Source organism: Colobus angolensis, unplaced genomic scaffold (assembly GCF_000951035.1).
Source record: "Colobus angolensis palliatus isolate OR3802 unplaced genomic scaffold, Cang.pa_1.0 Scaffold41, whole genome shotgun sequence".
Taxonomy (NCBI): Eukaryota; Metazoa; Chordata; class Mammalia; order Primates; family Cercopithecidae; genus Colobus; species Colobus angolensis.
In genome coordinates, this window is record NW_012117488.1 from 7,321,273 (window position 1) to 7,335,066 (window position 13,794).

At 36.3% G+C, this 13,794-nt stretch overlaps 1 protein-coding gene across 8 annotated transcripts in view; it reads right to left on the minus strand.

The window, feature by feature from the left end:
- Positions 1-1,066: 1,066 nt before the first annotated feature.
- Positions 1,067-13,794, minus strand: part of PRKACB (protein kinase, cAMP-dependent, catalytic, beta) — a 93,992-nt gene continuing 81,264 nt past the window's right edge. For all 8 annotated transcript variants that reach the window (XM_011956132.1, XM_011956136.1, XM_011956137.1 and 5 more), the window contains one exon: positions 1,067-4,394. In XM_011956132.1, the coding sequence (XP_011811522.1) occupies positions 4,269-4,394 (126 nt within the window). In that variant the 3' untranslated portion in view covers positions 1,067-4,268. The remainder of the gene's footprint in view (positions 4,395-13,794) is intronic.

A 13,794-nucleotide genomic window follows, 5' to 3' on the forward strand; every position in this document is an offset into this window, starting at 1 on the left:
ATCAAGATGTTGGCAGAGTCAGCTTCTGAGGCCTCTGTCCTTGTCCTATAGATGGTCATCTTCTTCCTATGTCTTTATGTGGTCCTCCCTTTGTCTGTGTGCTTCTCATGAGGACATCAGTCATCTTGGATGAAGTCCCACCCATATGACCTTATTTTACTTTAATTACCTCTTTAAAGGCCTTACCTCCTAAAACAATCACATGTGGAGGTACTAGTGGTTAGAATTTCAATATAAATTTTGTTCACAGTTCACAATCCAGGCCATTACACCAGGCATAAAGGCTGTTAAATAAGCATATGGAAAATCTTCAGAAAAGCTTAAATGAAAATAAGTACTTAACTTCATATCCAGTATTTGTGCACAAGAGAAAATTTACAGCTAAATAGATTTCAAATGATGGTAGTTCTTCAGTAAAGACATACCTAGATTTTTGTAATTAGTTTTACAAGGAAATGAGAAAATTGCATTTATATTAAGCCCTGATAATGATAAAATGAAGCAAGCACTGGCATAAAAATAGTAAGCGCCATGTTATAAAATGCATAAATAGAAACGTTTGCAAGAACAATCATACAAAATGGCAAGCCATTAAAATAATTATCTAAAGAAATGATTATTTCTTGAGGTAAAAGACAACTATGGAAATACACACTAATTAACCTGTCTAAAATGAAAAGAGGTAATGTGAAGCTCAAAAACAGTCCTGAAGAAAAAATTAGAAATTAATAGTTCATTGTTACAATAGAAGGATGAGCACTCTTGAAGTATCAAATCCTTTAAATATGAATATTTAGAACATTATGTTAGGGATAATCTGAACCAATATGAGAAATGAGAAGGAAGTAGAAACACTTTTGAGAAACTATTAAATGAATCTAGCAGTTTCTTAGTAAACATCCAGTGTGAGTAGACTGGTGGATATATTCCTCCCCAATTTGCTCTGCTCCCACCACCCAGAAACCAACCCAAACACGTAAAAACTAGGAATCTATAAGCATGTCTTGTATCAGCAGAAAATAAATCAGGAGATGAGGGCACCAAGTGGAATTCAAGACTCAATCAATCGTCTTATCCATTGAAGGTACTTTAATTTTGCAGTTATTGATTAATTAAAAAACACAGTTGTCGTCAGCATTTCCTAGCTACAGTAGTGCATAGGAAATTCCATTCTAAACAAAGAAGTAATTAATGAAATAACAACACACCTTAACATTTTACATTGATAGGTTACAGTTTACAAGGTGCTTTCACATACATTATTTCATTTGATTCTTACAACAAGCAGAAAAAACAGTGAGAAAGAAATTTTTTTTTCAGGCTTACAATGAGTATTTTCAGGCCAATGGGCAGTTAACACAAGAATATACCAAGAATGAGACAGCAATACCCATAAGCCACAGTATCTTTTTTGGTAGGTTGACAGTTTGATTCAACTGGGTGTTCAGCATCAGTGAGTGAGAAAGGAATTAGGACAGATACCAAGTTCTTATGATATTCAAATAATTTTAAGAACACTGTCAGAGATAAGAAGAAAGATGCCCTAAAATATATTGCCTTACTAAGACTTACTTCAAAGCAACATACCCTTCAAAATTTCAGATGAAAAGACAATCTTGTCATCAACTGTGAAAGTTAGGAGGAATTTTACAAACTGCCTAATCCAGTTCCACATTTTACAGACAAGAGAACTGAGGCTGAGATCATACTGATAGTTTTCCAGCCTGAAATTCAGATGTCTTGACTTTCAGTCTAGGGCTCCTTCTTATACAATGCCATCTCCTAATTATTTACTGAGCATAACATAGTATCTTCTGTTTCAAATAATGTAATTTGAGGTTAAATACTGATTTATGCTACTTACTTCTTATTCAAGTTTATATCTTGTTCTTGGCTAAATTGTGGCTGAAACTGGGAATTTTACATACCTTAAAAATATTCTAATTTAGTGTACTTGATTGGTCAGAAATTGACTCCCTTGATGTATTCACTCATGACAAGCTTGCTCACGGCCTTTACATAGAGAGTAAAATGGAATGGCTGAATAGCCCTCAAAACCAATGTATGTCTAGGGGTGATCTACCTAAGGTAGATTCTACAGCTGGGCACTAGTAATTTCATAGAAAAAAATATTTCTTTTAGAATTCATAGAAATCTTTTTGATTACTGAAAACTAAATTGTAATAATCAAATTGTCATCCCCATGACTTATTAAAATAATTTTACAATAATATACAACAAAGCTACCATAGAATTTGTAGTTTACATATAGAATACATTGGTCAGCATGTTCTTGGGTCTACATGAAATACAAGAAAATTAAAATATTTTATACAAATGATGTTTTAAATTTATTAACATGACGATATGCCTTTGTTACATAAAACTTGCTAGAGCAGAGTATTTTAATTTTTTTCTTGCACGTTTTAAATATAGATGGACCAGTGAAATCAGTATCAGCATTTACGTGACATTACCATGCAGGAACACTTGATAACCGAAAGACATATAGATTGGTAGAAAGAACATCTCAGACAGGATTTTTTTATGTCTTCAAAGGTTTTACAAGGGTGTGGTACAGATGAAAAGAAGTGGTGTGAGTGACCTACCTGCACCGATAATAAAGCAAATAGAATGATTATATACATTAAGATCAGCTTGATTAAAAACAACAAATTTTATATGCATGTAAATTGATCACTAAAATGAACCCAGTTTAACTCTTCTCATGTGTTGTTTTAAGGTAGGTCACTGAAACGCAGAGATAAAATCAGATGGGGAAAATTAAAAGTAAAGAAAAAAACAGAAAAACAACTGGGTTAAGCCATGGATTCTCAACAAACACTGAACTAAATGTGCAAAAGTGCTTGAAATTTCCACCTGACAGCAATGTTGTTAAGTCAGTTGGCAAAAAAAAAGTGTAGAAAAAAAACTAACCTCTCAAATACCAAAATTGTATCTGCATGATTGATCAGACATTCTGTTTACTGACAGAAAAGAGGTTAGAAATTATGAAATATCTGAAAATATCATACCTGAAAATTAAAATACAATTGTGGCAGTTTTACACACTTTGTTCCCTTTCCTCATTGATGAGGCACGGGATGAAAGCAGAAGTTGCAGCAGTGCCCCTACCCTAGGCTCACAAATATAGTATACCAGAATAATTAGCTGGAAACAACTTCTTTTTAAGGGTTACAAAACAAAACAAACGTAAACCCTCATTTAAATATGAATACTTCTATAACGTTTTCAATAACCAAGTCATTTTTTGACTTTGCAAAGTGTAAGTATTTATCCAAACCAATGTTCTTTTTAGTTTGCTTATTTTCATTTAAAAAGTTTATGATGAGAACTATTAGAGAAACTGTAAAATTTGTCACTTTCATTAACCATGTTCTATTAAAATACTGGCTAAAATCCTTAAGGAACAGTTAAGGTTTAGAAAACTTAGAACTCTTCTCTAATACCTACAGAAATGCTGGTACCAAGCGAGAGAATGTGGGTGATGATCCATATCATTAGTTTTTCCTGCTGAAAGTGACACATTTGTCACACTACACAGGCTGGTCACTTCATTACTCAAGGGGAGGAGAATATAAAAGGAGGGAAAGGGAACTAGAACCTCTGATCTACAGCCATCCAAATTTCTGGGTCTAGCTGTACTGTATTAGTCTACCAAAATTTACTGCCGGAATAGTGAATTCCAAGAAAGTTAGTCTTAATTTGTATAAATTTCCTTGATGATAAGACAGTCTTATCTTCAAAAATTATCAAGAGTTTTGGCAAAACTGAGTCTGAGTTACTCAAAGTAAAAATAATTATTAGAAAGTTTATCTTCAAGCCATTGACCAACAACAATATTGGCAAGAACTACTAAAAGCGACACTTATCCTTCCCTTCAAATATCACGGAGCCATAACACTGCCCATCTGAAACACCAACAAAATAAAATGGAGCACTGTTTAGAGAAAACCAATGAAACTGGAAAAGGAAGAAATGGATGTAGGAGAGGAGAAAGACAACCCAAAGAGAAGTAAGAAAGTGGTCTAGTACTGTGTTATGGCACAGACAATGCTTGCTTAGCGGTGCCTTGTTACATAGGTGGATGCAGAGTGCACACACGGGATGATGGCAATAAAGACCTCACTCAGTCGTTGGAATGAAGGAACTAGGTAACTGCTTCAACAAGGACGGTCTCAGCTCTACCTTATCTCTCAACAGAGTGCAAACACTGAGTGTGAGCTTGGATGTCATCTTGTTCCTCTTTAAAATTCACCAAATTCTTTTGCACATTTTTCTGTTATAGAGACACGGATATCTTCTTCTTCATAGTCATCAAAGTTGCTGGTATCTCCAGAGCCTCTAAACTTTGGTATGAATGGAGCTTCAACCTATAATTGAGAGAGAGAGAAAAATAAGAAAAAGGAAAAAAAATTCCCGAGAGTTTCCAAACACCAAGAAAAATAAATTCCCACTGTTATTACATGGTGGAATACTTAGATGCCATTAGGTTCCTAAAATGTAACAGGGCTAGATGAAGCAGCAAACAGTAGGTTAGTATTAACCTCAACATTTTGATTCAAGGAAGTATGCAGGTCAACAAAATACTTAAAAAATTTCTGGGATAATTAACTGTTGGCATCAAAATCCTGGCTCCTAAGGTTACAAAACTTAAGTCTTAATTTTTAGTTCCTCGTTTTTAAGACCTTATCTTTTCCTATTCCTTTTGTAAAAATTCTTTTCTCCTGAAGTTACAGATAAATCTCAGACTTACTTTTAATTGCTTTCCTTTTTGAATTCCCAACTTTGTTTTGTTTAAAATATCTGGCCATCAAAACTTTCTGAGAGGTTGGAAAGAAACGTATCTCTTTTAGAATCAGAGAATTGTTAAACCTTAAACATTTTTCTCCTTTGATCCTAAAAGTAAAATGTCTTCCCACTACTTCGAATATGGTCTTCTATAAAGATTAAATGTGGGTACTGAATATGTTTGAGGAAAAGATTTTAAAAGTTAAAAAAAATCATAATCTGCACAGCCTTTATAGAATTTACAAACAATTACAGTCGCTTTATTTTGTTCTCAATACAACACTGTGAGGAAGGAAGGACAGGTGTTCTTACTCCCATTTTACAGATTATAAAAGAGTCGACCAAATTCACATGATGGATAAGCGGCTAAAGCAGCTTTCAAATTCATGATTCTCCACTTCTGGCCCAGAGCTCTCCAAGGGTTTTAAATTTATATCCCTTTCAGTAAAACATTTTCTAGTATATATAATCAATATATATAGTTATTTACTTACAAATTATTTAGATGCATGACTATACTAAGATATACACACAAATAAGGTATTGAAAAAGAATAAGGTAAAAATAAGCAGGAATGGGACTTCTAAAATTATCTTTTTGTTTGAGAGCTGGTTGCCTTGCATGCCTTGCTTTGGGGATTGCTGTTTTGCACTATCCAGAAGAATGAGTTAAGCAGACAGTTGCTTCATGTCTAGCCAGCCAGCAATTTAGAATAACAAACCTATTGGGGCAATCACATGTAGAAAATGATTGCACAGTTTGAGTTGTTCAGGCCACTTCTTTCTTCTGCCTTTTTTCTTCCTTGATGCATTTGCAGATGCATCAGAGAATAAAGAAGACAATGAAAACTATTCATATTTACTATGATTTTTGCACTGCTGTGCATAGTTACAATAGTTGAGAAGATAATAAAACAAATGGTTAAAGTACTCTATTATTTTTATTTGTAAATTATCCAGGGACCCTTACATCTGTTTCATTGATAATCAAGATTTGGCTGTCAATCAATTTGTCCATTACTACAACCTGTACGTTACAGTGTGCCACTTGTTGGTAGGTTAGCTGTTTATTACCTGGGATAAATCAAGCCCTCTGAAAAGCACATAAACTCTAAATGAGTAGTGACAGTCCAGTTCTACTCCATTTTAGGAATAATTATTAAAAATTAAATACATAATATGAATAGATTAGTAAATGATTGCTATTTGGCAGAAGATTTTATTTGTAAATATAAATATGAAAAGATGCAAATACATCATAAATCTTTAGGATACTAATAAAGCTGACAAGCCTCAAGGCAATCTAAAAAGTATACCTCAAAATAGCATTAATTAACAATAAATACAACAATAAAGATAATATAAGCAATGATAATTAGAAAGGGAAATGGATGATTTTATTGGAAATATAAATTTCTTAAATTGACTCAAAAAGTAAAAACTCAGACAGACCAATATCCAAGAATTAGTTTGTTAAAATTTATAAGGAATAGATATAAGATAACTCTATGTTCCTAAATTTTCTGCAGAATAAAAGGATGGAAACTTTCTAAACTCATTTTACGAATCCCATATAATCCCAACTTCAGAAAAACAGAAACTATAGATTAATAAAACTTATGACTATGGAAGTAAAAACACTCAAGATTTTGGCAAATAGATTTCAGGTAAATATTAAAATGTTAATACCCCATGACTAAATGGTATTCATTCCAGGAAAGTGAGAATGTCTCCCTGATATAATTCATCACACTAACATGTCAAAAAAGACAAAATACCGTGTATTAGAAATCAACAATATTTTGTTAATCTGATAAAGAATACCTATCTCAGCCAAATGGCCAACTTTATATTTGGTGGCAAAACATGAAAGGCAAAAAACTATAGAAATGATTCCTGAAAGTATATTCTTGGGCATTTCCATTCAAAGCAAGGACAAGACAAGAAAGCTTAAGAGCCCTACTGCATTAAAATATTGTTTTAGATATTCTAATATATATAACAAAACAAAAATGGAAATGAGATGTAAACACTGAAAAGGAACAGACAAAATGATATGCCAATCTCCTGTGATTGTCAATAAAAATCCAAAGGAATCACTGAAAAATGTGGAAATCAATAACAGAATTTAGTAACATGGTCAATTATAATATAAACATAGAAACAATATGTTTTTCCCATATCCTACTATAATGGGAAAGCAAACACATTAATAATAGCAACCAAAATAAAAATTTAAGCAATAACTTTAAGACATAAATTCCTTCATATATGGAGGAAGGGGGGGTCTCTAAAACTTTACTAAATGACAAAAGATGTTTGAGTAAATGCAGAAGCACCATGTTCATAATGGCAACTTCTCAAGATTCAGGTTCTCTCCTAATTAATATGCAACTTTACTGTTAATTCCCAAATTCAATCAATCTTTAGAGAGACCAAACAAACAAACAAACAAACAAAATCCCATAAACCATTGGCAAGTCTAATCAAAAAAGAAAGAGAAAACATACAGGAGATAAGGATGATTTTCTAGGAAATATAAATTACCTAACTTGACTCTAAAATAATGCGTATGGGGCAAGAGAACAGAAAATTTGGAAAGGGTAAACAAAGGTGAAGAAACTGGACCCATCTAATATTAAAATATTTTAAAGCTACATAAAGCAGAGACATATACAGTACAAAAACAGACAAAAAGAACTAAAAAATAAAGGTCAGGGCTTCAAGATGGCTGACCCAGAACTCTCCTCCACAAAGAAGGACATGCTGAATAAAGCCTCTAAGAGAGAACACTGAAATTTAGCAGGGAAGTGACAGGGAACATCTGGAGCAGGGAAGCATAAGGAAGTGAAGCAGTTGGCCTGGCTGGGACCAGCTGGGAGCCAGAAGAGGTTCTCCAGTGCCGGGAAAGGGTAACTGAGAGATCCCCAGTGGTCCACGTTTCCACCACAGACTTGCAATCCTAGCCATGTAAGATCCCTACAACCCTTGTGAATTCTGAGACAAGTATAGGGACCTGCCTGGAGTTCACACAACAGGCTTGTTCCAGAGAGGGAGTTTGTTCCAGGTCCCACACCCATTCCCAGGACCCAAGAAGCTGAAGCACAGTGCCACTTTGAGAAGCCAATTACCATTAGATGGTATGCATCTCTATACAACCTGGAGCCCAACTGACAGCGCCCCATGTCCACCAAGGGGGCTCCAGTGGTACAGTGCTGGCTGGACCCAATGGTGCAGCTGGGTCCCCAGCACTCTAGCTCACACAGTGTCCTATACTCCAAAGAACAGGCAGGGCAGCATACTAGGGAAGGCTGTTTCTGGGGCAAAGGAAGCCAAAGCATACACTCCCCAGAGCCTGAGAGCCACCCGCCTGGGGCCACAACCACTGATAGCAATGCCCAGCCCCCATAACAGGGCTGCCATGTACTTGCAGCACCTTCAGTGGACCTGGGAACTGGCCCATCTGGATTCTATTTGGGGGCATGAGGACAGACTCACTCTGCCTACCACCTCTCGGAAGTATTTTATCCAGGGGCCTAGGAATAGTCCTTCCCTGCATACCAGAGTCTATATCTGTGTACACCAATGAGAGTCTGAGGACAGGCCTGTCCCTTTAAGTGCCACCCCTCCCAGTGCCCCAGCACACCACCTGAGGGGCCTGGGAAGTGGCCCCCTCTGTCTATCACTCTGGGTACACATACATATGATCAGGAAGCATGACAAAAGACTCAGGTCATCAGCCACTGGCATCAAAACATGCTGTCCAGTGGCCCAAAGACAGACCTGTTCACCACAGCCTGCACCCACAGGTACAACAGAGGAGCTTGGGGACAGGCCTTCCCTGCCTGATGGCACCTCCCACAGTGACTGAGTGCACTGTCTGGAGGCTTGGGGATCCATCCACCCTGCTTGCTGCTTCTGGCATGCACATGCACCATCAGGGGGTCTAACAACAGAACCAAACCACCGACTGCCTGCACTCAAACACATTGTTTGAGGGCCTGGGGATTGCCTCACTTGGTCCAACACAGCCTGTGCCCATTTGCACCATTGAGGGGCCTGAGTATATGCCTGCACTGCCTGGCACTGCAACCCCAGCACTCAAGTATGCCATCTGAGGGCCTGGGGATTGCCCTGCCCCACCCACTACTGGCCTGAGGCTGGGCCTGCCCAGTCTGCCACCACTACCACTGCTGGCACTTGCCCACATATGCCACCTGCGGGTTTAGGGCCTGGCTTGCCCAGTCTGTTGCTACCATCACTAACAGCAGTGTGGACTGCCTGGGAGCCTGAGGGTTGGCCTGTCATCACTGCTACGATTGCTTATGCCACACACGCTGCACGGGAGACTAAGGTCTCATCCATCTGCCCAGCCTACCACTGCCACTACTGGTACCTGAGCAGCACATGGAGGCCTAAGAATTGGCCCTTGTGGACCTGCTAAAATTGATGCCAGTCTATGGCCACCAGGGGACCAAAGGAGGATATGCTTGGTCTGCTGCTACCACCACTGGGGCCTGAGAATCAGGATGCCTGGTGTCCCTGTCCCCAGCAAAGCCTCACCACGGGCTCCACTAACAATGCTGCCTAAGCCACTGAGGAAATCGCAGACACCCACTGATGCTAATTACAGCTGAAGAAATCATAGAGACTGCACTACTTCATGCACCCAGAATAAAAGCTAAACTGCCCAACAAACCAACATGATGATACATCTACAGAAAAAAGTCTTACCCTACTAAAGCCAATCCTAAAAACTGGAGGAAATGACTGTTACGCCAGATGTGGAGATGTCAATGTAAGTATACAAGAAACATGAAAAAGCAAGAAACATGACACCTCCAAAAGAACATAATTCTCCAGCAACAGATTCCAATTAAACAAAAAATGATAAAATGTCTGAAAAAGAATTCAAAATAATGGTATTAAAGAAGCTCAGTGAGATATAAGAGAACACAGACAAGCAATACAAAGAAATCAGGAAAACAATTCAGGATATGAGTGAGAAATTCAACAAAGAGATAGATAGCATAAAAAAGAACCAAACAGGCCAGGCACAGTGGCTCATGCTTGTAATCCCAGCACTTTGGGAGGCCGAAGCGGGTGGATCACGAGGTCAGGAGATGGGGACCATCCTGGCTAACATGGTGAAACCCCGTCTCTACTAAAAATACAAAAAATTAGCCAGGCATGGTGGCGGGCACCTGTAGTCCCAGCTACTTGGGAGACTGAGGCAGGAGAATGGCGTGAACCCGGGAGGCAGAGCTTGCGGTGAGTCGAGATCACGCCACTGCGCTCCAGCCTGGGTGACAGAGTGAGACTCTGTTTCAAAAAAAAAAAGAACCAAACAGATCCATCCCAGAACTGAAGAACTGAATGAATGAAATAAAAAATACAACTGAGTACAACTGAGAGCTTTGACAACAGACTAGATCAAGGAGAAGAACTGAGGACAGGTCTTTTGAAATAATTCAGACAGACCCGCCAAAAAAGAATAAAAAATAAAAATGAATGAACAAAGCATACATGATATAGGGGACATCTTAAAGCAATGAAATATTCAAATTTGGGGTTTTCCAGAAGGTAAAGTGATGGGTAAAGACAGAAAAACTCATTTAATTTAATAATAGCTGAAAACTTCCCAGTTCTTTTAAGAGATTTAGAAAGCCAGATACTGGAAACTCAAAGATCAAATAGATAGAATCCAACAAGGTCTTTTCCAAGACACACTGTACTGAAACTGTCAAAAGTCAAAGACAAGACAGAAATCTAAAAACAGCAAGAGGAAAACATCAAGTCACATATAAGGGAAACTCCATCAGACTAATGTGGATTTCTCAGGGGAAACCCTGCAGGCCAGGAGAGAAAGGGATGATATATTCAAAGTGCTAAAAGAAAAAACAAACCCTGCCACCAAAAATAAACTGCTAGACTAACCAAGAAACTTTTCTTCAAAAATGAAGGAGAAAAAAAGTCTTTCCCAGATAAGCAAAAACTGAGGGAATTATCCCTATTACACAAGCTCTACAGGAAATGCTTAAGGTAGTCCTACATCTAAAAGTGAAACAATGATATTTACCATCATGAAAACAAGAAAGTATAAAAGTCACTGGTAGGGCAGACACATAAATGAGAAAGAGAAAGGACTCAAATATTACCATTACAGAAAATCACCAAACTATAATGATAAACAATAAGAGGGAAAGAAAGGAATGACAGATATACAAAGCAACTAGAAAACAATTTTTTAAATGACAGGAATAAGTCCTCACCTATAAATAATAACTGTAAATGTAAATAAATCAGATTATCCACTTAAAAGATATGGACTGTCTGAATATATAAACATAACATGATCTAACTATATGCTGCTTACAAAAAAACTCACTTCACCTGTAAACACACAGATAGATTGAAAGTGAAGAGATGGAAAAAGATTTCATACAATGGGAAAACAAAAACAAGCAGGAGTATCTAAATTAATATCAGATAAAGGAAACTTTAAGTCAAAACAGTAAAACGAGACAAAGAAGGTAATTACATAATGATAAAGGGATCAGTTCAGCAAAAGGATATGACAATTCCAAATATATATGCATCCAATACTAGAGCACACAGATATATAAAGCAAATATTATTAGATCTAAAGAGAGAGACAGACTCCAATGCAATAATAGTTGAGGACTTCAACACTCCACTCTCAGCATTGTACAGATTATCGAGACAGAGAATCAACCAAAAAAAATGGACATAAACTCCTAGGTACAAAATGTACCTAGGAGACATTTACACAACATTTTATCCAATAGTTGCAGAATACACATTCTTCTAATAAGCACATGGAACATTCCCCAGGATAGACCATTTATGTTAGGACACAAAACAAGTCTCAACAAATTTTAAAAACTTGAAATCATATCAAGTATTTTCTCAGATCCTGATGGAAAAAACTAGAAATCAGTAACAAGAAGCACTTTGGAAACTGTACAAATTGATGGAAATGAAACAATATGCTCCTGAATGACTATTGGGCTAATGAAGAAATTAAGAAAGAAATAAAAAAAAATCTTAAAGCAAAGACAAATGAAAACACAATATACCAAAACCTATGGAATATAACAAAAGCAGTGCTAAGGGGAGGTTTACAGCAATAAACACCAAAAAGTATAAAGATTACACCAAAAAGTATAAAGATTTCAAATAAGCAATCTAATAATGTACCTCAAGGAACTAGAAAAGCAAGAACAAACCAAACAAAATTAGTAGAAGGAAAGAAATAATAAAGATCAGAGCACAACTAAATGAAATATAGAAAAAACATACAAAGGATCATCAAAATGAAAGGGTTTTTTTTTGAAAAAATAACCAAAATTGATAAACTGCTAGCTAGACTAAGAAAAAAAGAGAGAAGATCCAAGTTAACAAAATCAGAAACGAAAAATATGTTACAACTGACACCACAGAAATACAGGAGATCATTGGAGACTATCATGAGCAACTATATGCTAACTAACTGGAAAACCTAGAGGAAACAGATACATTCTTGGACACATACAACCTACAAGAAATAGAAATAGAATGAACCAGAAAGAAATAGAAAATCTGAACAGACCAATAATGAGGAACAGATTGAATATGTAATAATAAGATTCCCATCAAACATTAAAGAAAAGCCCGGGGCTGCATGGCTTTACTGTTCAATTTTATCAACTTTATAAAGAAGAACTAGCATCAATTCATCTCAAATTATTCCAAAAAATTAAAGAAGAGAGAATTCTTCTTAACTTATTCTACGAGGCCAGCAGTACTCTGATACAAAACCAGACAAGCGAACAACAACAAAAAAGAACACTACAGACCAACATCTCTGACAAATACAGACACAAAAATTTTTAACAAAATACTAGCTAACAAAAATCCAATAACAAAACAAATATGTAATATAACATGATCAAGTGGGATTTATCCCAGGGATGCAAGGACGGATCAATATACGCAAATCAATTAACATGATACATCACTTTAGTAGAATGAACAACAAAAATCATATGATTATCTTAATAGATGCAGAAAAAAGCATTAGATGAAAGCCAACATCCCCTCCTGACAAAAACTCTCAACAAATTAGGCATAGAAGAGGCATTCCTCAACATAATAAAGATCATATGTGACAAATTCACAGCTAACATATTGAATGAAGAAAAGTTGAAAGACTTTCTCTAAGAATTGGACCAAGACAACGAAGTCCACTTTCACCACTCCTAATCAACATAGTAATGGAAGTCCTAGCCAGATCAATCAGGGAAGAGAAAGAAATACAAGGCATCTAAATAGAAAACGAAAAAGCCAAACTGCCCCTCCTTTCAAATCTTACATACAGAAAAACCTAAAGACTCCACCAGAATATTCTTAGAACTGATAAACAAATTAAGTAAAGGTGCAGAATACAAAATGAACATACAAAATCAGTGACATTTCCATACACCAATAATGATCTAGCTAAGAAAGAAATCAGGAATATAATTCCATTTATAATAGCTACAAAAAAACAAAACAAAACAAAATAAAATAGATAGGAATAAATTTAACCAAGAAGTTGAAAGACCTCTACAAGAAAAACTACAAAACACTGATGAAAGAAATTAAAAAGGACAGAAACAAATGGAAAGACATTCCATGGTCATGAATCAGAAAAATAAATATATTAAAATGATCAACTATGCAAAGCAATTTACAGATTCAATGCAATTCCTATCAAAATACCAATGATAGTCTTCACAGAAATAGAAAAAAAATCCTAAAATTTGTATGGAACCACACAAGAGCCTGAATAGCCAAAGGAATCCAGAGCAAAAAGAGCAACGCTGGAGGCATCACACTACCTGACTTCAAAATTAATGTGCAAAAATCACAAGCATTCTTATACACCAGTAACAGACAAACAGAGAGCCAAATCATGAATGAACTTCCATTCACAATTGCT